This window comes from Maylandia zebra, linkage group LG20 (assembly GCF_041146795.1).
Source record: "Maylandia zebra isolate NMK-2024a linkage group LG20, Mzebra_GT3a, whole genome shotgun sequence".
Taxonomy (NCBI): domain Eukaryota; kingdom Metazoa; phylum Chordata; class Actinopteri; order Cichliformes; family Cichlidae; genus Maylandia; species Maylandia zebra.
In genome coordinates, this window is record NC_135186.1 from 25,100,846 (window position 1) to 25,125,036 (window position 24,191).

General features: G+C 41.0%; 1 protein-coding gene across 1 annotated transcript; it reads right to left on the reverse strand.

Annotated features, from left to right (window-relative positions):
* Positions 1-193: 193 nt before the first annotated feature.
* On the reverse strand, positions 194-24,153 carry LOC101466593 (fibulin-2). Its single transcript, XM_004546157.3, has 17 exons — positions 24,058-24,153; positions 20,333-21,731; positions 14,732-14,846; positions 14,232-14,361; positions 11,353-11,554; positions 9,896-10,114; positions 9,060-9,158; positions 8,477-8,578; positions 7,603-7,734; positions 5,332-5,469; positions 3,860-4,000; positions 3,565-3,693; positions 2,942-3,067; positions 2,449-2,565; positions 2,214-2,342; positions 1,769-1,892; positions 194-1,125 (listed from the first exon to the last, which is right to left on the reverse strand). The coding sequence occupies exons 2-17, from the start codon at positions 21,657-21,659 to the stop codon at positions 768-770; spliced, it is 3,588 nt and encodes a 1,195-aa protein (XP_004546214.2). The 5' UTR covers positions 21,660-21,731; positions 24,058-24,153; the 3' UTR covers positions 194-767.
* Positions 24,154-24,191: the final 38 nt, after the last annotated feature.

Genomic DNA, 24,191 nt, shown 5'->3' on the forward strand with positions numbered 1-24,191 from the left:
GCATCTCAGTGAATTAGACAAATGAGCATCTGCTTTTTGAATTGATAAAAATAGTTTTTATGTGAAATTATCAATTTTATTTAATGTTACTGGAATTGCTGTGTACAAAATAACAAGACTTTTTCTGTCTCAGTTAAAAATGCAAACAACACTCACCTTTGCAAATACAAATAGACCAGTACTCACCAAACCATGGTTTTTAAATATTTTACTAAAATACTTTGTTGTTTATGGGTTTAGCATAAAAAATATGATACATCCATCCATAATATGTCTGAGAGGTACAGAGATATAAAAATGTAACATACAATGTAGGATTAAATATATTTTGCATATGCATCAAAGACAGAACAAAAGCAGCAGTAGACAGTAAAAGAAATGGGACAGCTGTTCACAAATCATTTTTATCAATGCTATAAACCTACAAATTGCCATTAAACGCAATGATATCAGCCGAAAGTGGATATATAAAAAGTGGCAGAAGCTTGGTCATTGTCTATGATTTTGCAGAAAGCGTCATTTTTGTGGTATTTAAATATTTCATATCCCCAAATGTGTTGTTTCTGACTAAGACTTTGAATATTTTTTGAAAAGATGTAATTTTTAAGTGGCACAAAGTAGAAAGCTTCTTTCCATAATTTCTATAGCCATGCTTTAATAATAACTTCTGCTGGACATTAGTGACAGTGGTATTGTTAAACAGCGCTAAAGATGAGTCCTAAGGAATTGCTTAAAGGTCCATATTGGCCACAGCACAATTCCAGCTGTTAAAGTAAGTTGCCTGTGATGAAGACGTATATCCTTGCATGGAAGGTGGTAAATGTCCCTTGTCTCCATAGCTTCATCTCTACGTTGATTAGGAAATCCCTGGGACCCTGAACTTGGCGGTTTAAGAACACGGCACCCGTGTAGGCATTCAGCTTCCTTGTGCTGAAGTAGTTTTCCTCATTTCCGCTTGTGATACTGACAATGATGTTGTCTCCGGAATAGACAGGAGAGGGTCCGATGCGGAAGATCTGAGCAGGGATGATGATGTTGGATTGGAAGCTGAGGTAGTAGTAGGTGATTCTTAGAGGAGAGTTTTGACACTCCAGGTAGTTAGGACAGCTGATTCGCTCACAGCGCCTATGAGGGAGAAAGAAAGGAAACCTTTTTTTATACAGCAGCTTTATCACCTTCCAATAGCAAGACACTTCAAAATGACTTTAAGACACATTGTTTTAAATGCACACTGGCTCTGCTTTGCCAATGTAGCTCCATATCTGAATTTGTGACAGGTAAAAAAAAAACAACAACTACATTTCAAAATTATTCTATATTTATTCTGTACTTTGTGTTGTGCATTTGTTCATTCAAACAAGTCATTTTGACTTACAGGACACCCTGTGTTTAAGGTATAATTCTTCTAATTGGTTATCCTTCACACACAGAAGGTTTAAACAAAAGACAGGCTGGGCTTCAAACGCTCACAACCAGACCTGTGCACCTGAACTGATCAAAGTAGGGATATGCCATCCAAGTGACATCATACACAGCCTAGAGTAGAAAAAACTGAACAGAAAAAATTGAAAATTATAATGATGACCTTCTGACTGAGAGGGGTTATTTGTGCTGAGCTGATTTTTCAACAGTTGAAGTGATCCTTCCTAAAATTATGCAACTGCCTATGACCTCCCCTCCCACCCGGCCCACCCAAAAAAACCATAGACACTGTAAATTTTTACAAAGACCAAATGAATAGAATTCTTTAAGGCATGTTTTGACTTACGTGTCAGACACTTTTCGGTAGTTTGCCGAACAGCTAAAAGAAAGGCAGCGGTACCCTCCTTGAATGTTGTAGCAGGTCTCAGCTAAGGAGCAGTTATTGGCCCCTGTGGCACACTCATCGATATCTAAAACAGACAGTTTATGCACAAGAGCTGGTTTAGTCACCGACTTGGTTAGTCACAGGGTAATGGAGGGAAAAAAATGTCCTTGTGGGGAAAAAAGACTATTCAAGCAAAAAATCGAATTAGTTTGACAAGATTTTTAGGCCAATAAAGTTTTACAGGCTGTGTAATTACTGCACCAACCAACAATTATATTTATCTGAGCAGAACCATTAGTGTATGCTATGTAAGTGGGTGCTGAGCCATTTTTAAAGTCAGTTTCAGGGCGAAGCTCGATGGGGCTGCAGTACAGTGAGCGCATGCATGTTGTGGAGAGCTATTCACCTCTGCAAGATCGTCCATTTGGAGACATGGTATACCCATAGTCAGGGCAAGCACACTTGTAACTGCCTGGAATATTCACACACTTATAGGTGCACAGATGGCCAATGCTTTGGGAGCATTCATCAATGTCTGCATGACAAGGAGAATAAATCATGTCAAATTGATATATAAACTTGTCTAAACAAACGTTTTGTATAAACACGGTGCTTGCAATGTGTAATAGAGCATACTGCACCTTCACAGGTGTGGCCATCCTCCTTAAGGTAGTAGCCTTGTCTGCAGTAGCACTGGTAGGAACCATAGACGTTGGCACACTCCTGACTGCATAGGTTGGCCAGACACTCATTCACATCTGGGGATTAGAGGTTAGAGCTCATTACTGTCACAACTGACTTGATCAAAGCAGTTTCAATGTTTTTATCCCAACATATAAACAAGATGTTGTTATGAAGCCAATTATGGTTTTAATGGTTCCAGCTTGAAGGCATGGCATGATACACAGTACAATACACTAATGCAGCTAACCAGCACATGTTGTGCTGTGCCCAGCTTTCACATCAGCTCAGCCTTACAGCCTGTCTATCAATGCATACAAGCATGGTGTCTCAATAAATACACAAGAACACATATTTTTATGCACAAATGCACAAAAATCTACAGTGACATGTGTCAGCATGCACAGACTGATGCAAACACACCCGTACAGGCAGACATTAACACATACACACCTTCACAGTTCTTGCCATCACCAGATAAGCGGAAACCAGAGGTACAAGAGCACTCATAGGAGCCTGGGGTGTTCTCACAGGTCTGGGCACACAGACGGCCTCGGTAGCTCCAACACTCGTTTATATCTGAAAGAAAGAGGCAGCATCATCATCATACTTAGGTGAGTGCACTTTGTGTTTGTGAGTTTGCATCCATGTGTGCAAGTGCGTGCACGCAACCAGGCATGTGCAGTTTTGTTGTCCTGCACAAATACGTACGTGCCTGTGTGTGCTTGCGTGCATGTTAACGAGAGTGCGATGTGAGGGGACCATCTGTCTGCTGATAGTCTAAACACACGAGCAGAGTCCATTATTATGAGAGTCACAACACAGTGAGTCCCGAACAGAGGGAGCAGTGGCAGGATAAGCCGGGGTGGGACAAAGTCCTCTGCTGCAGGAGACGTGATGGGTAGCTCAGCGGCAGAGGCCAACAGCAGAGGCTGGGAAACAGCAGCAGCTCTCCCACAACAGAATAATAAATAGGGGGAGAAGAAGAGGCAGCCAAACCAGAGGGATTGCTGTACAGTGGCACAAGGAAAAACAGGAACTTTTTCTTCAGATTACATATGTAATGTCCTTCATACCTACACACATCCTTCTGAATGAATCATACTGATAGCCTGTTCGGCATTCACAACGATACGAGCCAGGTAAATTGTGGCACAGCTGGCCTTCTCCACATCGATGTACGTTGCTCTGACATTCATCCACATCTAAAAAAGGCATCATTTATAAACCAAAAAAAGGAAAAAAGGCAGAAATTATATTCATGAATAGCATTTGTTTAAACAAGACACGCATACAAGACATGTTGATTTTGACCTTAAGTCTGCACATGTAGGGTTGTTTGTTTACGATGCGTTTCAATACGAATCTTACCAACACATCGGGACCCATCAGGACTAGCATGATAGCCACGGCTACATGTTATCTTTCTGTTGCAAATGTAGGATCCCATTGTGTTGATGCAGTTAAATCCTGGACTGCACGGCTGGGTCAAAGCACCACACTCGTCAACGTCTGGCATTGCGGACACCACAGGGGGGAGGAAGATACGTTTTAAGAAAGGCAGGAGAAGAGGAAAGCCCCAAAGGCACAAAGACAAGGGTCCTGAGACCAGAGTGCAGCTTTTTAGCCACACTGTACAGCTGTGATATCAAAGCAACCACACATCACACAGTTGCATTCCTCTGGATAACTTTGTTGTTGTTTTGTGTGTGTGTATGTGTGTGCGTGTGTGTGTCAGAAATTTTCTCCATTTTCTCATTTCTCAGAGCATTTCTTTCACGCTCCTTTTATAGCGGCGTCTTCTGCCTCGACATGCCTCAGTTCCTGCCCCTGGGGGCTAATTCCACAGCATCAGTTTGTACTGGAGGAGGACATAGGATTGGCTTTTATCCACCCTTTGCAGCCCCTAACAGCAACTTCTCTGATCTCATGTCTGTGTGGCATTTAACCCCTCTGTCACTGCAGACCTGCTGATTCACCTGCATGACAAACAACCGTGCATCTTCCCGCACTATGATTCACCTGTGGGGGAATTTCTGTTGGTGCATCTGCCCGGATTCACTCATTTGTTTGGAAACAAGATAAGAAATCTCTTTAAAAGGAAAAAAAAGAAAAAACAAACGATGAAAAAATTGTTATGGTTTGCCAATTTTAATGACTTCTCTCTGTGTGTCTCTTTTTCCTTGGCATCCTTTGTTTAGTTTTACCCGTTTAAGTTCTCTACATATTTATGGCTCACGTCTTCTGATTATCTTTTGTCAGTCTGTGTTGCCAGCATTCCCTGGCTGGTCTTTACCCCATGTTCCTGTGTTTTGGATTTAGTTTCCTTGCATCCTTGTTGTCAGTATTTGGATTTGTCTTTCTGAATTTTTGGACCATCTTCTGTTTGAGCAGCTCCCCGATTTTAACCCAAGTTTTGTTCATTTAGTTTTATTTTGTTCATATGTTTATTCATCTTATTAGTAGTAGAACTCAATCAAAATAAAAATAAAAATATATATATAAGCAGAATATTGAGGAAAAAGGTCTTTACAACTAGTCTGAGGCAGAGGATCTTGTTTTGAAACAAATGGAAAAAATAAAGCAAAATAAAAACATATCCAAAGACAAATATGTGATTAAAATCTGCAGCAATATTGATCATTTTGGAGTTGGACAAAACATAAGAGAAAAAGGTGAAACTGATGATATGTGTCTCTGTACATGTAGGAATGTTGTATGAAATTATATCTTTTGCTCACTTTTTGTAATAAATAAAAAAATTTCTATTACACCTGTAACCGAGAAAACACAGTGAACAAAGCGCTGCAGGTCTAGCAAGGACATTTTTTGGTTTCTCTTACCTACACACCTGCCCTGCATGTTGTGGCTAAAGCCCACAGGACATCGAGTTTTGGGGTTGCATCTGAAAGAGCCCTCTGTATTCACACACTCAAAGCCATCTCCACAGTTATGGGTTCTCTGCGCACACTCATTGATGTCTGTGGGAGAAGAGAGGGTTTAATGGAGAGAAGATGTAATAGCACATTTTACCACTGGATGGCACTCTGGTTAAACAGCAGATCGAGTGTTTGACTTTTGCTGCTGTTCATTCATCATAAAGCACTCTAAGTCAAGGCTAAAAGAAGTAATTACAACTTAGAAATCATATGTATACTAAAAAGCTGTCATGGACAAAAGACCTTTCAGGTATATTAACCTGATTAGCACATCTAGTCAAACCAACACAAGTCTCCTGTGCATTGCATGAGTGAACACCGCGTTATATTCCCCGAGAGTCTCACAACACCTGTCTACTCAAAGATTTACCTGCTGAAAATCAGCTTTTCACATCTGCTGCCACGGTGTGAAGCAAAGCTGGAGGGAAATCATACTCTCAAAATATTTAAAAAAAAAGAAAATACTGATGTGTTTGTGTATGTCTGTGCATGAAAACGTTCACAGTAGTCTTGTGTTTTCAAGTAGGTGTGCAGTATTTCACCACTGCAAATGTTGTACAGAGGCCTAAACTAGTTCTGGCAGCCCTGCAGACACAGGGTAGGTCTCTAAACAGCAGATAGTGATTGAGCATCTCGCTCCTGACACAAACCTGGCAGACTCAGCAAGAAGCTGAGTGAGCCTGACACCAACAGAAAGACAGAGAAAAAGCAGGAAGCAGGATAAATGTGTGAGAGACTGGTAGGGATTTCCCCTCGCAGTGAAGTCAGAGGGATCAAGGAACCTTGAAAGGTCAAAGACTCCGCATGCTGCTGCGAGAGACGATTTAACCAGTCAGTTTTCTCAGTGTTTCACTTAAAAATTAAAAACAATACTACTAAATACTGCAGAGTTAGGTAATGCAGCCATGTTCAGAGGTCACATTTTTAAAAAGTTATTTTGACAAATTCTTGTTAATGTTTTCTAGTTTTATTCTCCCCATCCTGCTCTGGGTGCTGAAAATGAGAAATGTAATTTTTGCAGTGGAACGCTGGGTTAGCTGTGGGCTACATATGTTTTTAATCTCCTAATATTAAAATAATTTGCACTACAGAAAATCATGCTACATTTGCTGCTAGCTGTCTCTGTTTGCAGCTACAAATGCGCAATCGAGTGCTTTGTATTTGATAATGGGAAAAGTCTTTATTTGCTCATCACGAACCAAGATTTTCAAAATCAACGGCAAGACAGCGAGCACTAATGCAAGATTGCACAATTAATTTTCTGGCCTTAACTGAGTCATTCACTTCCCAGATGAGGGAAGAAAGCATTTGTTTCTTTTTGAAGGCTGAATGTGCTTCATTTGTGTGAGGAGGCTAAATGAGTGTTTCATTATAGCATTCGTGGTAAGACATTAAGTTGGAATAAGTAGCACGGCATAAAGACGTTTTTGCATTATCTTACCTAGGGTGAAACAGCCACATTCTTGGCACATTGTGTGACAAATTAAAAGAAAGAAAAGGTCTGTGTGCTTTTGACAGACTATCATTAATTTTGCTGGTCTGATTGCTCCCAACCCGCTTTGGATAATGTTGTTACTTCAGAGCCAATGATCTGTTTGGAGGCTTACTTTCTTCTTAAATGCTCGTTTTGCCCGACTGAAGATCCTTTACATTCACAAGGAATACGGATTAGCTGACTGTCCTTGCTCGAAATCCATCTGCAGTTTCAAATGCTACTAATACTGATCTTAGAGGCCCTTCTTCCTGAACACTGCTGGTGCTTTATGAAGGAGACCACTGCACAGGCCCAATTTATGGTGCATGGAAATAATGAGACGCATAGGGAGGTTTACTATTTCATACCAAAGTTGGGCACCACCCACCCTTGAGCCTGGAAGCTCTTCATACAATTAGCAGCAAGAAATACTATAGAAAAAGGTAGATTCTTCATGTTTTGTTGTTTTGGGGTTTTTTTGTTATTCAAGCTTACTGTGTGCTTAAAATGTCATAATTACAGGGTGATTTTAAGGTGAAGGGCGAATACTCATAAGGCTTATAAACACTGGAACAGTGCAGTTTCATTACATTGTAATAACACAGTAGTTCACATACTCCCTTGCTGCCATTTACAATATATTCACTGTGGATGTAAGTAAATACATTGATGCTGGTTAATGCTGATAAGGTGTAGTGTACCTTCACAAATGTCATTGTTGATCTGGTATCCAGGCGGACAGGTGATCAGTCTCTGACAGACATAACTCCCTGCAGTATTCATGCAGTGCTCATTCAGCTGGCAGGCATGTGGAGACAAACACTCATTTGTGTCTGGATTTTGAAAAGAAAAGAATCAGGACAAATGTGAGAGTGTGAAGAAAGAGAATAAACAATGAGAAGATGCACAGATTTAGAGAAACCAGACAAGATGTGGGGAGAAAAAAAATGTCTTTGTCTGGTATCTGACAATCAGCAGTTTGACGCAGACTAAAGAGACAGGTCAGACCCTCCTCCAAGAGAAAGATCAGGAGTAAGACCACTGGGTATAAAATCCACACAATGAGAAATTTGTTGCCACAGTGAGCTGCTGTCACAGTTTGCTGCTGCCAAGTAGAGAACAGACCAATGGTTATAGCTTAAAGACAGATCCCGAGGGAAAGAGCTTACACACATAGCGCAGTAGCTGATCAGACTCAGGATAAAAAGGATAAAAAGTCCATTCTGAATGTAAACAAGAGGTATGGTATGCAGCTGCTAAGCTATATTCTGATAATGCATGGATAGTTGGGATAATCCCTTTGGAAAATCAAAACTTCTCCACTTATGTTTTCTTTTTCTTTTCCAGTTGGTGGCTAAAAGTGAAAGGGATTAAGGGCTGTATCTCCTCTGCAAATCTAGAGGTGCTGATGAGCGGAAGAGACAAAACTGTGGCAGACAGTCTTGCCAAGAAACTTCTCAAATGGAACCAAATGTCTGCGAGCTCAAGAAGAAGACTTAAATGAGTGCTGCAAATGCAAGCCGCTTTCACTTCTTCAAAGGTTTTCTGCATTATTTCAACATTTTACTTCCTTACCTTCACACGAGCGTCCGTCAGCTCTCAAAGAGAATCCTGGCGAGCAGGAGCATCGGGGCTGTCCGCCCACTGGAGTGCACTGTTGCTCACAGATGTTGTTTCCTGAAAATAATGCCGTGTAGTCAGGTCAAATGAAATGCACTGCATTATCATTACACACAGCACTACTTCAGCAGAAACAGTGGAGCGCTTGTGTTGGAGGGGTGGGGGGGAAAACACTCTGTTTACTGTAATGCCGTTTGCTTATTTTCTTCCAGGTTTCCAGGTTGATTGCTGACCTGGTCATATTCAATTTCATACTATTGGCTCACAGTGTGGTGGACCTCCACCCTGGTGTCATGGAAACCAAACAAGAGCAACAAAATGTGACATGGCACTCATTATGATATGAAGAATGAATTACTAACACCAAAATGCCACTTGTGTTTGACATTTGCAGCACAATCACATGTGATGGAAAGGGAGAGTTATATTCAGCGGCATTAAGGTGGATGTTCCGGTCTCCAGATGAATGAGCGTGCTCACTATGAGCCGCCAGATCTGCAGCTCTCTCTCTCCATTTATCAAGCACTGCATTTCTAACCTTCACAGGGGTCGAGTAGGACTGACGACGGAAGTGGAGAGGTGGGTTCCACTGCTGCTCTGTCAACCTCCTGCAGTCTGTTCTCCTCATCCACCGCCTCTGCACAAACATGAGTAATGTCAAGACAAAAGCGAGGAATTACTCTGTAATCACAAATTCCACCTTTCCATCTACAAAGGTCTTCGAGACTTAGATGTTGTGGAATACCGGCGTTTTAGGATGATATGAGGCTAGTGGCTACGGATGAAAGTTGTAATAGCAATATAGGTGAGACAGGAAAAAACACTGCCTGCAGACAAACATTTGGTTTTATCAGTGAGGCCCATTGCTCACTGTAATTTGCTGAGAGCTCTAGCATTAGTATCCTGTTGAGACAGGCTTCTGTTGGTAAAAGCTAGTGTTGATTAAAGGCCGGTACGTTGCAGTCTTATCTAAAAATACTCCTGAACTGTGAATCTGAGCAGATCTTCACTTTTGTCTTGAAAAAAACAAACATTTCAAACAGCGTGGAAAAACTTTCGCTAAATCCCATTTGACGACAGCAGAGATGTGACTAATTGGCCATTGCTGTCAGTCAGGAAAGGGATGTTGTATGAATAGAATAATTATTATTAGGCACTATCAGGCCTTGCAGACAGGAAGGAACTCAATAGGCCAGGAAAATAATACACAGTGAATGTGTAGATAAATGGGCTCTCTCTGGGATGCATGCAGACTGTAAATCATTGCTTTAAAAAAACAAATGGCAGAGAGAGCCTTTTCCCCATGTGTTGCTATCGCTAGAAAGGTCTTGTGGTATTTAGTGTGACAGAAAAAGATTGGTGATCTTTACTTACCTTGCACGCAAGAGAAGGCGTCCTCTTGCAACACATACCCGGGGTTACACTCACACCGGAAGGAGCCTATTGTGTTAACACAGATGTGGTGGCAGATGTTGCCCTCATATATGAGGCACTCATCCATATCCTCCACCTCAACAGGACTCTCCACCGCATTCTCCCCATTCTGGTCTTGACCAATGGAGAAGGCCTCTCTACGATACGGGCTGTCCGATACTACAGCACAAGGAGAGAACAGCTGTTACTCTCACAAGTCATGGCATATCATCAAGGACAAAACCTGTTAATTACCTGCAATATTTACATGGAACATAGTAGTAAGGGGGATTTATTTTATTAGTTTATTTTTGCAGGGCTGACTGCACAGGACAAAAGTGTGACGGCTGGGGCAGCTGTCGTGTGGTGGAGTGAATGAGGACGCAAGTCGCAGACAGCGGCGGAGGTGCGAGCGAGTTTTATTTACAGTGAACAATAACTAAGGTGAGGGCAGAACAGAACATAAACCTAAACTGGGAAAAACTAATAAACAAACCTGGAAACATAAGGTCAGCGGGAGATACACAGAGATGACACGAAGAACGCAGGGCAGAGAGGGGAGGCGAAAAGCTGACTAACACGGCGCAACACAGACAAACCAACAAGGATCACAGACTGACACCCACTATATATACACACACACAAGGCAATCAGGTAATGGCACACAGGAGGGGAGCACAGCTGATCCTAATTCACAAGACGACAGGAAGACACAAGCTGACACAGTGATAACAGACACAGACCTTCAAAGTAAAACAGGAAATTCACAAAGACAAACTCAGGGACACGAACAGAGCACAGGAGGGAGAACAATAAAGCGCTAAACACAAGAACCAAACCCAAAGCACTAATACAAAATAAGAATTAACACAAAACACAAGATGAATCCAAAATGAAACACAAAACGCTGGGTCAACGACCCAGGACCATGACCAACAGTCACATATGACACCGTTCGCATCCCAAACAAGTTCATCGGTGGGCTATTATGAAAATCAATCCAGTGCAAGAGGAATAAAATCCACCAAAACACGTGCTGTATTTCTAATTATGCTGAAGATTTAGCCATGCAATGGACTGAACTTCTGTCAACCTATAGCAGCCAAAGAAAATCAGTGTATGGTAACTTCCAATAACAGTGTTTTACTAGAATAGAAATGAATACAGTGCAAGCAGGTACACACTAAATCTCTTATAATTATATTACATTTGGTTATTATATGTTTCTTTCAGCCGGTTTCTTTCTCAATATTGAAGAAATACCATGTTGATAAAAAAGATTGATAAAATAAAATGACCTGGTTTGTTTTTAAAACTGGTGCCAGGCACTGCCGGATTCCCATTAATACTCCTGCTTTCAACCTGCAGCATGCCTTTCACAATGTGAATTCATGCATGTCAATATTTGTTCAGAATACCTTTTTTTGGTGGTGGAGTAAAGTTCAAAGGAGGCCTTTCTCTGATAGTGTGCCGGCCATCTTGATTCACAGTCCTCCCCTCCTCCCCCTCGCAGCAGGTTAGAAAGATGTGTCTGCAGTGAAAATCCAGGAAGTGGTGGGCTTCGCAGCGATGCCCCTCACTGCGAAACTGCAGCCCAAGGGAGCAGCAAGTGCAGCACTCCTGCAATTCACACAAACAGCCTTTGAACGTGAAGTTGGGGTTTATGTAAGTTTTGAAAGTAGCATGGAAACAAGTCTAAAACCCACTTTGTGAAAAACAAAACATACTGTGGTCCATCCCATATTCATGATTTGTTCTCCCGGCAATGTGGTTCTAATGATGGCAGTTTTAATATTTCAACTGGTAGGTCAGCTGCATTGCCAAACAGGGAAATTACATTTTTTTATTAATCTAATTTTTTTTTTTTACAGAGTATGGTCCCTGAGGATAATGTTTTGTGCTTTTAATGAGACCCTGACATCTCCTCTAGTAGCTCTGCAAATTGTTTTTTTAGTCAAATGTTTGAAATGGGACTCATTTCCAGAAACTTGGTGGGCATGCTTGCTGCCTATATAATTAATCTTACATATTTTCCCTTGACTCTTCATAGTGCCAGTAGCTCTAAATTATAGTAAAATATATCGAGATTTGTGCTGTACTTTGTGGATTTGTTTTGCAGAGACCTGATTAATGGTTTCCAGAGGATAAAGACACTCATTGGCCATTTCTTTAGGTTAATTTGTTCAACTGCTCATTAACACAAACATATAATTAGCCAATCACATGGCAGCAAGTGGACATGAAGTTCAAACTGAGCACCAGAATGATGTAGAAGGTGATTTAAGTGATTTTGGATGTGGCATTAGCACTGACAGGCTGGTCTGATTATTTCAGAAACTGCTGATCTGCTGGGAATTTCCCACACAACTATTTCTAGGGTTTACAGAAACTGGTCTGAAAAAGAGAAAATATCCAGTGAGCAGCAGTTATCTGAACAAAAAATGCATTGCTGATGCCAGAGGTCAGATGAGAGCAGCCTGCTTCAAGGTGTAGGAAGGGAATAGTAACTCAACCACTTGTTACAACCAAGTATTGCAGAAGAACATCTCTGAACATACAGCAAAATTAAAATCACACTGGGTGTTACTCCTGTCAGCTTAGAACAGGAAACTGAGCCTACAGTTCACACGGACTCAATGGACAATAGAAGATTGGAAAAATATTGCCCAGCCTGATGAGTCACAGTTTCTCCTGCGTTATTCAGATGTTGTGTCAGAATTTTGTGTAAAAATCACGAAATGATGGATCCATCCTGCCTTGCATCAACAGTTCACGCCAGGGGTGGTGAAATGGTGTGGGCAATGTTTTCACACTTCACACCATCTGAACATAGTTTAAACACCACCGTGTACCAGAGTAATGTTGCAGATGACTGTCTACTCATCTTCTAACGTCTGCATCCAGCAGAGTAACACACCATGTCAGAAAGCTCAAGTCATCTCAAACTGCTTTCTTGAACATGACAATGAGCTCACTACAATCAAATTGGTTTCCATAGCGATCACATCTCAATCCAATAAAGCACCTTAAGGATGTGATGGAGCAGCAGATTGGCATCATAGATATGCAGTGGACAAATCTGAAGCGACTGTGTGATCCTGCCATGACAACATAGACTAAATATCTTCAGCAAGTTCTTCAATTTATGCCACAAAGGATTAGGGTGGTTTTGACAGCAAAAGGGGGTCTGACCTGTTACTGGCAGGATGTGAGTAGTGAGTGTATACTTGTAATGTTGGCAGTCACCTGAATGTTCCTGACTATTCCTCTGTTGCTACTGTTGCTATTTATGGGCTAGTTTCAGAGAACTGGTCCTAAAATTAATGCTAATCCTAAAATTTCATACACAGATTTATGTTCCCCTCCAGATAAATATCCCTTAACCTTTCCTCTTGTGCCATCATCAAGTCAGATAGTTTTCTCACACCGTGAAAATGAATTAGATTCCCTTAGCCTCAGATGTATTTGTGTTAAATACTCATTTCTAAATTCTTTGAAGACTTTTATTATTGTAAGCATATTAACAGACTCCTGTTAGCATTTAGCCAAGAGTACTGCTGTGCAAGAAATTCACAGAGCCACAAGCTTTTCATCTTGTTGGATTGATCTTTAGTAGTTACAAGTCTGAATTTGGGGCAGCTCTCCCCTTGTGTGTGGGCTCTTACTCGTTTTCCCTCTAGCTCTCAGCAAGATTACTGCTGCAAGTGCCCGGGACTATGGGGAAACATAAAACTGAAGTAATGATTGCTGTGATGTAGCGTGCTTGTAGATGGAATAATATTACTAAAACTACAGGGGTTCCTCAAAAAGGTGGTGAAAGCCAATATTTAACACCTGTACAGTGCCAGTAATGGCCTCACGCTGCTCATGTGCCTCTGAACAGATGGGCTGATTTCCTTCAACAGGTCAGGTAGCAAATGAGTTACTTTGGGCATCTGGACATATAATGGTTACGCAGTCATCGCGAATGGACCTCACTGATTGCCTCAATGTCTCTCCTGCCCTGCTGCTTTTTTGACATCTTTAATTATGACACCATGTTCACACAGTTTCATAGAATCAAAATCTGACATGTCCAATAGCCTAGGGCTGCTGTGAAGATAATAAAGTTTGCAAGACTGTGGGAATCTGGGGTTGTATCAGGCCCTAAATTAGTGTCTAGATTAAATAGGATCATTAAATAAAAAGGATTTGGCACAACACCAGTAAATCTCAGAGGACATCTACAATAAAATAAAATACTGGCAAATGCCATGCTGAACTGTGTTTGCCAGGTTACCTGGTCACATATACTTGCCTTGTAATAATCAATCCCACATTTATTGCTGGCATCTTCTCTGCACATATTTCCTGCTCTGGCTGCATTCACTCCAGCCAAGCACCGACTTTCTCTCAGGGAACCGAGGCAACACTGTTGTTGGGCAGTCCTGACAGAGAAAAGCACACATGAGAAATGACTGCAGAAATGTCTGGACTGCAACTGTGGCCTTCCAGCGGCAACAATTCTTCCAGAGAGTGTTACCACAGAGCTGACAGGACTGTGTTTCCAGGTTTCTGTGAATTCTATTAGATGGAGAAACTGAAATGAAAATCTTAATATTTAGCTCTGAGAATCATTCAGCAACACCAAAGAAAAGTGAGCTAAAATGTGATTAATCATGCAAGAAAACACCTCGTTGTAACGAAATGTGAAAATTACTTTGTCATTATGTCTTTTGTGGCCTTTAATGAGGTGAGAAATATATTCTTCTGATATGTTCAGTGAAGTAGATCGGTGTTACGTAATAATGCCCTTACAAGCACATCGAGTGGATATCTTTTGCGGGTGGTTCCATGTTGTTACAGTGACCATTAGCCGAAGCCCATTTCGCCCCTGTCTCACAGCAGGTTTTCAGCTGCTCCTTGGCAGACACTGTAATAAAACACAAACACCAAGATACAGATTTATCCTACTCAGTGTGCCAGGGTTTCAAGCCACATAAAATAATGTTGACATCATGCATATCGCTGGATTCTAATTGTACATCATTTTTATCTAAGAATCCCGTCAGCGAGATGCTGTAAAAATGTGGTTATTGATATCTGAAATACAATCAAATCTCATCTCCTGCGGGACAGAGTTTGCTGGATTCGGTGACTGCACGCTGAGAATAGCAATTACAGTGTGTGTGTGTGTGTGTGTGTGTGTGTGTGTGTGTGTGTGTGTGTGTGTGTGTGTGTGTGTGCGTGTGTGTGTGTGTGTGTGTGTGTGCATTTCTTTTCTTTTCAGACTCCTTGACTCTGCTCTCACTTTAAATGGCAACAAAAAGTAGGAAACCCCAGACTCTATAAAATTAGCTTCAGAGTAAAACTGTTCTTTTTTTTTGTAAAATCCAGGTTGATGACTGCTGGATCAGAATAAAGGGATAACATATTAGCACTTCATTTTAAGCTGAGAGCAGACAGAGCAAAAACACATGATTCGGTTTACAGAGGAAAAAAAGAGCTTATATGTGTTTCCTGAATAACAGGGAAGCGCATTCCTGTGCTGATTTGTGCACTACTGTACAAGACAAACCTCTTTGCATTTATGTCTTCTCAGCTTGTCACACCTTGCAAGATTATAAATATCATAAAATTTACACCTAGCAATGGCTATGTTTTCCTTTTTTACTCATCCAATTAACCCTAATTTTGCAAATAACATGTTCTTATCCAATTTACGTTCAAATTGAGACAAAAAAAAATGCTGCTACCCACTCTATTCAATACTTGACGATATATTTAAGTCAAAGCAACTTGTGTTAACATTTCATCGGTGGTGATGAAAGTTAGCCTTCGTCTTCTGTGCGAGATTAAGTAGTAATCCATTCTGTGTTTTGGAGACAATTCAGTTAAGTCTGAAACAAAGCAGAGGATACTAGAGCATGGTAAAAATGATTTATTTTATTTTTAAAGATTTTTTTAAAAACCCCTCTCAGAGAGCTCTAATTGGTTTCTTGCAGTATGGTCGTTTGGAAAATCAGCCATAAGTAAGGGCAGGGATCATAGAGAGGAAAGACCAAGCAAAAGTCTTTTCTAAAGAGATGATGCTCTGAAGAGAAATCAAGCATGCCTGAAGCCACTTTAGCTTTTTAACTTCCATGTTCACTTATTTTCATTGAACTATTTCTCTCTGACCTACCTGTGTAATAAGGCCCAAGCAATTACTCATAGCGGAGTGAGTGAATGCTGCAGTCTGCATAATTTAAGGGTTTAAAAATGAGGAAATCTAAACCTTGAAAGGCATGATGCCTCTTTGATACACAACTACAGTATCTGTATGTATGCCGTGCAGGTAAACAAGTCCTTTTGAACCTTTCTGGAAGTATATTAAAAGACAGAGAACGACAGGGAACGTAATTATTCACCCTCTCCTTATGCCTCCTATTCATTTTCTCCAAGTGGAATCACTCCACTTGTAACAAACAAGCATAAATTCCACATGTCAAATCAAAATGCAGGATGTATACATACAGCTCATCATCATGTTTCAAAAGGATTTTGCGTCTGTAGGAGATTATGTTTCATGAAAATAGCTACTGGGGGCAAAAACAATGATAAACTATATCAGCCAAACATGTATCTAGTCAAACCAAGTCTCTTCCTTTCTCTCTGACAGTCCTTATAATTAAGCCTGTGTAGAAACATTTTCCATTCAGCTGTGCAATAATTAACTAAGCTAATTATTGTGCTTCCACGACAGCGATTCAAGATGCACTTGAAAGGTGGCTTAGCGTCATCTCTCTGTTCTAGGCTTGTCATTAAATCTGTCCATTAAAGTAACATTAACACCAGATGCTTCACTTTTGTCTAAATCCAGAACTGGTGACATCACACCCTCTGAAAATATGAAGCTACAATAACAACCAAAATGGGCAACTCTCAACATGTCTGGAGGTGTCATAAAGCAGTGCGCTGCCACTAATCAAGGCTCGCGTGTCTCTTCTTTTGTGCACTTGGACAGGTGGGCTGAAGAGATCAGGACCAGCACTGAGGAAAAACAGCGCATGCCAAAGGTCGCCGACATGCAAACTCATGAGGCTGAACATGCCAGATGATTTAGGCTGAAAGCTTAAAAGCATGAGGAGATGTGTGTGTGTGTGCGTAGGTTGGGGTTAAGCACCCGAGGAGGTGACACAATGTTCTTCCCCACTTCTACATGAGTACTTGCAGAGATATCGTGTCTTTTGAAACACACAGTCGCTATCCAAGAACAGCTGGCCGTGACATAACAGGGATGACTCGCATGCTATGATTTCATTTCCAAAACAGACATTTCAGGTTTCAATTATTTGCAACTTTGGCCTTAATTTCCCCCGAGACTGTGAGCCAATAATCGTGGGATTATTGGCTCACAGACTTGTAGTCATGGAAGCCCTGAAGGGTTGTCACATTGTTTGATAGTTTTGCACAGTAAACCCCAATCCAATTACACCTCCTTGTGGTAAAATAATCTGAGTGAAACATTAATACACACTTTCCAGGGTTGCCACTATTTGCTGCATTGAATTACTTTGAATTATAGCTTCCTAATGTTTCCCAGTGTTAACACCCATCATCACAGCCCACACATTTTTGTGTATTTTGAGTTATAAACAACATCTGCATCAGTGTACATTCCTCAGCACACCTCTATCAAATTATTTTCCACCGTCTTGTAATTTGAACCTACTTTCCCCTCCCTCATGGAGCCTTATGGATTCCAAGTTATGTTCACAAGCCATAACACAGGAAATTTAGCCATGTTTTGCCTGAGGAAATCTTTGGACCTGACACATAGAAATAACAGCAGGGAATAATTCATACCTAATTTGTGCTTTTCAATTTTTAAAAGTCCCATTAGAAGTAATTCTGTTTCTGCATTAAAGTATAAATGAAATATTTTGTGTAAAAGAATGTATGGACTGGAGGTGAAATAGTCAATTACTTCTTGGATTACATGTATTTGTTCATATGCGTATATGTTTATGACAGAACTGCAAATGGGTGCAAGACACAAACCTGTTATTTTTCTACAATTTATCACCAATCTCCCTTTACTTATGCTGTGGGTGAGTTTTATGAGTGGTTTCCAGCATCTGGAATTTTTTTAAAAATATATTTATAATCATGGGTGACATGAGGCTCAGGCGGTTTTTTAGTAAGCGGATGATGCGTATGGGAGACAAGCCAAAATTAAATGAACTGAAAGATACTTAGATTAATTATCTTCTTCAAACTGATCTTTACAGAAGTTGGAATGAACTCTCACGTAGCCAATTCTGGATTTCACCCGCCTTTTATCCTAAGGAAAATTATACATTTCCCTTCCCCATGCCCACATGCAAGATGTTGTGACAGTTTTGTTGGCAAAAACAAGCACTACTCCACGTTATTTCACTTCACCTCTTATATTTCTTCGTCCTTTACTCTTGTGCCTTATCCACAGTTCCCGTTTTGTTTTGTTTTGTGGTTTGTGTTTGGTACAGCAGGAACGAAAGTTAGTGAGAGTAAATTTGTGCAGAGGTGCGCTTCAGATGGAGTGATTACTGGGAAGATTACTGGGAAACCAGCATCCTCGTGAGAGATGGGTAATCACATGGACTCATGAGGGAGAAGCAGCAGCGCCTGGCAATCAAGCCATAACAGTAGGCTCATTCATCAGATGGGTATTATGCTGCACACAGGTACAACCCCCAAGAAATCCTAAACCAGGTTAGCCCCGCATTTAAACAGTCTAAACAATTCCACCCTCCTTCTGAGCACATTCTGGATCTGTCTGGGAAGGAAAAAAGGCAAATGAGCAGGAGTTATTGACTGAAGAAAAGCACAAACACATTTGTCTTGGGCCGCAGCAAAGGCAACTCATTTATGTTTTGTGAAAAATGTCCGTGTTCTTGTTATTTATGTTTTCTCTTTTGCTGTCTAAATAACTTTGGCATCTTCAGATAATTGCACTGATAAAAAGGCATTAGTCAGGACTCTTATCAGCTGGGGATTTTTCCTGCTTGTGCTTGAAGTGTCACCAAACTGGACGTCTTCCTTTAGTCCAGTCCAGTGAACTCTCACTTCATTCCATCATGCAAACTGAGTAGCCAGACCAGTTAGTTCGAGCTCCTTATTGCTGGTGAAATACTATGCCCACTTAGACTTTCAGCTGTGTTGCATTATGTTTATCTTCTGTCTGTAGTGTCTTAAAAATTTCAATGTAAGGATAGACGACTCACATCCTGGACACCAGACTACCTATGGATACAAATAAAGTAACCTCTCTGTACATGAGCTTTACAGTTAGTTCTTGAAGTGCGCTCCAACAGAAAAACCACATAGATGCATTCTGCATATATTGTGCATACCTGTAGGGGCCAGGCGCTGAAAGGAAAAATTGGTTCTGACAGGTCTCAACAATAAATCATAGAGTTGGAAAGTAGCTTAACTACACACCTTTCAATGGCAGTTTGCTGGACAAAACACCAGGAATAAGTAAGATTTTTTAAAAGCTTCTCCCCTTTTAGGCATTTATAATTTAGTTCACCCACCTCATTTAAGAGATCTATAATATAGTGAACCCACCAGTGCCTTAAAGCCATAAAGCGTGTAAAAAGTAGGTTTTCCTGAAATGAAATTCTTCACTAAACTCAAAGCAATATAAATTTGGATTATTAAATTGTAATTATTTTTTTGATTTATTGCATATATGTAAACTAACTTCACATATTCCTAGTGCTGTGTAACTTGCCTTTGACAAACTTTATCGTCTGCTTTCTATCCAGTACTCTGACCAGCAGTATATGCACCGAAGGGGAACTGATCTGTTAGAGAATATGCTAATAAACACATGAAGGATTTAAGCAAGTGGTGTGGTCTCACTGGAGCAAAGCAGGGAAAATATGAGACACAGACTTATTCGAAGCATTATGATGTAATCATTTTTTGTTTAAAGCAGTGCCTGGCTTACTCTTTGTTGCTGTTTAGAAACCTCTAGAGAAATAAAAATAGCATTTTCTTAATGTGAATGTATGAAAATGAATATATACTAGATATAGTAATTTTCCCTTCTGAGTAAGGTAGATAAATGATATCTTGGGAGAACAATCTTTCCACGAACAATTGTTTTTCCTGGATCCCTGCCAGATAAAATAGAGTGATTATAAATTCCTCCTGAAAAGAGAGAGGATGTGAGAGAAGGAAATGGAGATTTCCTTTGAAAGAGTACATCAGTACATCATCACGGTGTGATTTATTTTGAAGCAGGCCTTGAATGCATCAAAAACATTTCATGTTTCAGATTTGTTTTAAATTCAATACCTTCAATGAAAATTCACACAAGTAGGGATGCTTTGATTTATCAGGTTAAGGTTGGGATTACTTAAAACTGTGCGTTATATGTTAACTTACTTTCTGTGTAGGCCTCAGCATCTCGAGTCTGATAGCTGCTGAGTGTTTGAGGTTGTCTTTGATGCTCCTCGCCTTCCTCTCTCATCCTGACTGGAGCTCTTCTAGTGGGACTGAATTGAACTGTAGGGTATAACTGTCGTTCCTCTTTACCAATCAGCTGCCTGTGCTCCACTGCCTTTTCATGTCCTTTGTTAGAGACAGAACGGGGGTCGCCATGACTTTGTCTGTTGTGGCCAAAGGGCCGGCTGTTGGTACGCGCAGTGCGTGCTGTGTCTCTTAGAGTATCCTGGCCCGCTCTGTTTCTGTGACTGCCATGTTTCATGGGTCTTTCTCCAGTTTCCTGTTGTGGCCTGTGGTGCCCGGTGGTCACTATCTGTGTGGCAGTAGTTGCCTTTGGTGATGATGTTTTGTTTTCACCTCCTGTGGTAGTTGGATCCATATTATGAGTAACCTCATCCTCTGTGCTCCTTTGTGTGTTTGGGCTTTCTTCTTGTAGCCTGTGTCTCCTTTCATCATGAGAGCTGAGGCTAGTGGAGCTTGACTCTGGGTAAGCTGGTGGTAATGTAGTAGATTCCAGTGGTTGGGCCAGATTTTGGATAGTGGAAGATGTTGGCTCTGCCAGAGTATAGTCATAATCCTCTGTGCCAAAACTGGGTGGGTCCTGCTTGTACAGCGGTAGAGTGTTTTCCCTCACCAGCTTGGAAAATGGTTCTGCAAGACTCGTTTGTTGGCTGTTGCGATTGCCTCGAAAGTCTCTCAAAGGATTGTTGTTCTCTGTAGTTGTTACCGACATGGGCTTATTAACACTGCGGTGGTCACAGCCAGGGATGGGTGAGCACATTAACCTTCCACCTTCATCTGGACAGTGGCAAACTTGGCAATGATCTATCTGAAAGGAGTGCCCCGCTTTATACTTCTTGTTGCCATGGGCACAGCCAATACGACCACACTGCAGACATCCATCTGCAGGTTGTAAAATGTCAATGCAGTTGGGGGAAATTTCAGGGCATGGAATGAAATGACAGCTTATCTTCCCTCCTCCCTGAGGACAGGAGCACTCGGTACTTCCGAAATCCACAAAGTAAGATTTCCCCTCTGGGACTTTCCCATCCCTGAAGCCTGCTTTCACACAGTCATAGTACTGGTAGCCCTCACAGGTGCAGCCGTTTTGTATACATTTAGGACAGCAAGCACCTTTTTCTAAAACATTTTCGATGCAGTTCTGGAGAACAGGACAGTCCACGCCTGTGCAGTCTCTCTGGCTTAGACAGACGTCCACGTACAAAATCATCGAACATAGAAACAATGTTGCTCTTTGCATGTTCATTTTCGATTTTTTTTTTGTATTCACTTCTTCAAAATAAGCCTCCAAATGACAAGGATGTTTGCATTCTTTAGCCTGTAAAAGTAAACAGTGATTATTGATATAAATTTCACAGCTATTATCAGAAGCATTTTTTTCACTTAATGACCTGTCTGTTTTCATTTGACAACATGCCAGATGTACATATTTTCCATGCTTAATGTTTTGGCACCAGGGAGGGTGAAAGCTGTGGTTTATATTTTGATTGCACATGGAAATTTGGCAAACGGTGATGTTGAGGGAAATATAAACAATAATACGCCAGCTACATTTCTCAGTGCTTGAAAAAAAAATGTTGTTCAATAACAAAAACACCCTTCATACAATACAATAGTTCAGTATTCAAAAATCTGTCATCTGAGTGTCTGAATGCATGTAGTATATTCTTAAAAGTCCTGTCTGCATCCCTAGATTATGGTGGATATGTTGACCGAGTCACTTGCTGATATCTTTCCATAATAATTGTTTTCAGCAAACTGTGCTCTTGCTGCTGCCTACACTGAATTAATATTTTAAGTACATCAGACACGTTGATCTATACAAAGAATTATACAGGAGCTATAAATGTTTTTCATTAAAGATCTGGAGCCTTTTCTTTGTATACAATACAGTGCAGAGACAGAGTGGCAAGATGCAGTCAGAGTGTGTCAAGCCTGATCCTGTGAGAAAAGTGATGTGACTTCAGATCAGAGAGCATACTGAAAACCAGGTGGTTTCTATTTTACTTTTCCTGTTTTTCCTCTCTGCTTGCTCTAGTGCCAAGCGCAAAACACTTATGTGACATTTCCTACTAAACAGTATGATTTTAAAATTAGAGAATAGCCCAAAACTGTTCTGCATGACAAACTTGTCTTAAGCGATTTCCTGCTGAAATGTTTCTAACTTAAACAGAGTTCTTCCTGAAGCTTATTCTGGCTGTAGCTCAGGTGGCAGAGCAGGTCAGCCACTAATCAGAAGGTCGGTGGTTCGATCCCAGGCTACCTCCGGGCTGCATGCCAAAAATCCTTGGGCAAGATACTAACCCCATGTTTGCCTACTGGTGGTGGTCAGAGGGCCTGGTGGCGCCTGTGTCTGGCAGCCTCACCTCTGTCAGTGCGCCCCAGGGCAGCTGTGGCTACAATGTAGCTTGCCATTGCCAATGGGTGAATGACTGAATGTAGTGTGAAGCGCTTTGGGGTCCTTTGGGACTAGAAAAGCGCTATACAAATGCAGGCCATTTATCACGTTTGCACCAGCAACATTGTGGAGCAGATCCCCACCCAGTGAAGAGCTGCTGTAGAGGGTACGTAAGAGTGTATGCTCAAAGGTGACTTTTTCTTAAGGATAAACACCTGACTTGGGTTCGATGCTATCTAAACATAAATCTTGTTGTAAGTTTGTTTTCATGTAACGTTGAGTAACTATTCAAAAAATATGAAATGCATCTACGCCAAGGTAATAAAATGAAGTCTAGATGTAATAACAATGGATTCCAGGTCAATAATGTGACATCTGTTGCCATGTCTTCTTTTCATAATTCAGGCACAGGCAGAACAACAAAGTGCTTTGCAGCTCCATTTAAAGAATCAATGATGTCTTTGTGCTCCTGCTGCAAAATCATTTTACCAGATCTTACAGCCTCTAACCAGCACTCTGTTGTGGTGCTTTAGCAGTGTTGAACTCAGCCCTAAAAGTACTAAAGCTTCTGCCTGTTTGTCTATAAAACCCATAGTAAGTGAAATGGTAAGTTAAACATGGAAAGGACCACTGATAAGGAAATCATAATGTTGAAAAATAGTCTGTGGGCCGGTGTGTTCGGCTCAGGTTCGGTTCGGCTCAGAAAATGTCCTGCAAAGCATTTCAATCTGTGTGTTTTGCCAACGCAGTAGCCAAAAGTTGACCTTTACCCTTGTGCCCACCGAGACACGCGCGCGTGCACGCAAAAACTTGTAAAAACCGCTTTTGCCCTCTGCGCAGAAGCAAACGCGCTGACTTGTCATAATTTAAACGTTTCCCTGATGGTTGATAAAACAGAGTGTCACACCTATTAAAGCAAAGCACAAACTTCCAAATCATTTACAATCATTTGTGATGAGCAACACCCCGCCTTAGAGGTGCCTTGACTGAACGTCTCAGTCACAGAGCCGCACATAAAGATTACATAACCGATGCTTTAATTCATTCATCAAATTATCCGGTCAGAACAAGAAACGGCAGTCCAAAACACTTAAACTAATATTAGCTGTAATTAGACTGTGCAATACACAGTTTAATTTAAGCGTCTGTTCATATGCTCACGTCATGTTTCATGAGATCTAAGTGCAAATCAAAAGAAACTCATGTTTGCAAGTACTTTTTCAGTTTTATTTCTAAAAGTGCTTACCTCGCGTTCCAGGATCTTGCAGCGCTGGTGTGCTTCTGAGCAACAGTTGTGCGTAAAGTTCGGGCTCACTCTTTGGATGGGAGCGCCTCCGCTCTCTTTTTTGGGGAAGGGCGGGACAGACTGCTATAGAATTA

Coding starts and splice junctions, on each gene's coding strand:
- LOC101466593 (XM_004546157.3), bottom strand. CDS start 21,659: ATGAACATGCAAAGAGCAACATTGTTTCTATGTTCGATGATTTTGTAC. Junction 14,847..20,332: donor TGCTGAGGCCTACACAGAAA/GTAAGTTAACAT, acceptor GTTTTATTACAG/TGTCTGCCAAGGAGCAGCTG. Junction 8,579..9,059: donor CCTACTCGACCCCTGTGAAG/GTTAGAAATGCA, acceptor CATTATTTTCAG/GAAACAACATCTGTGAGCAA.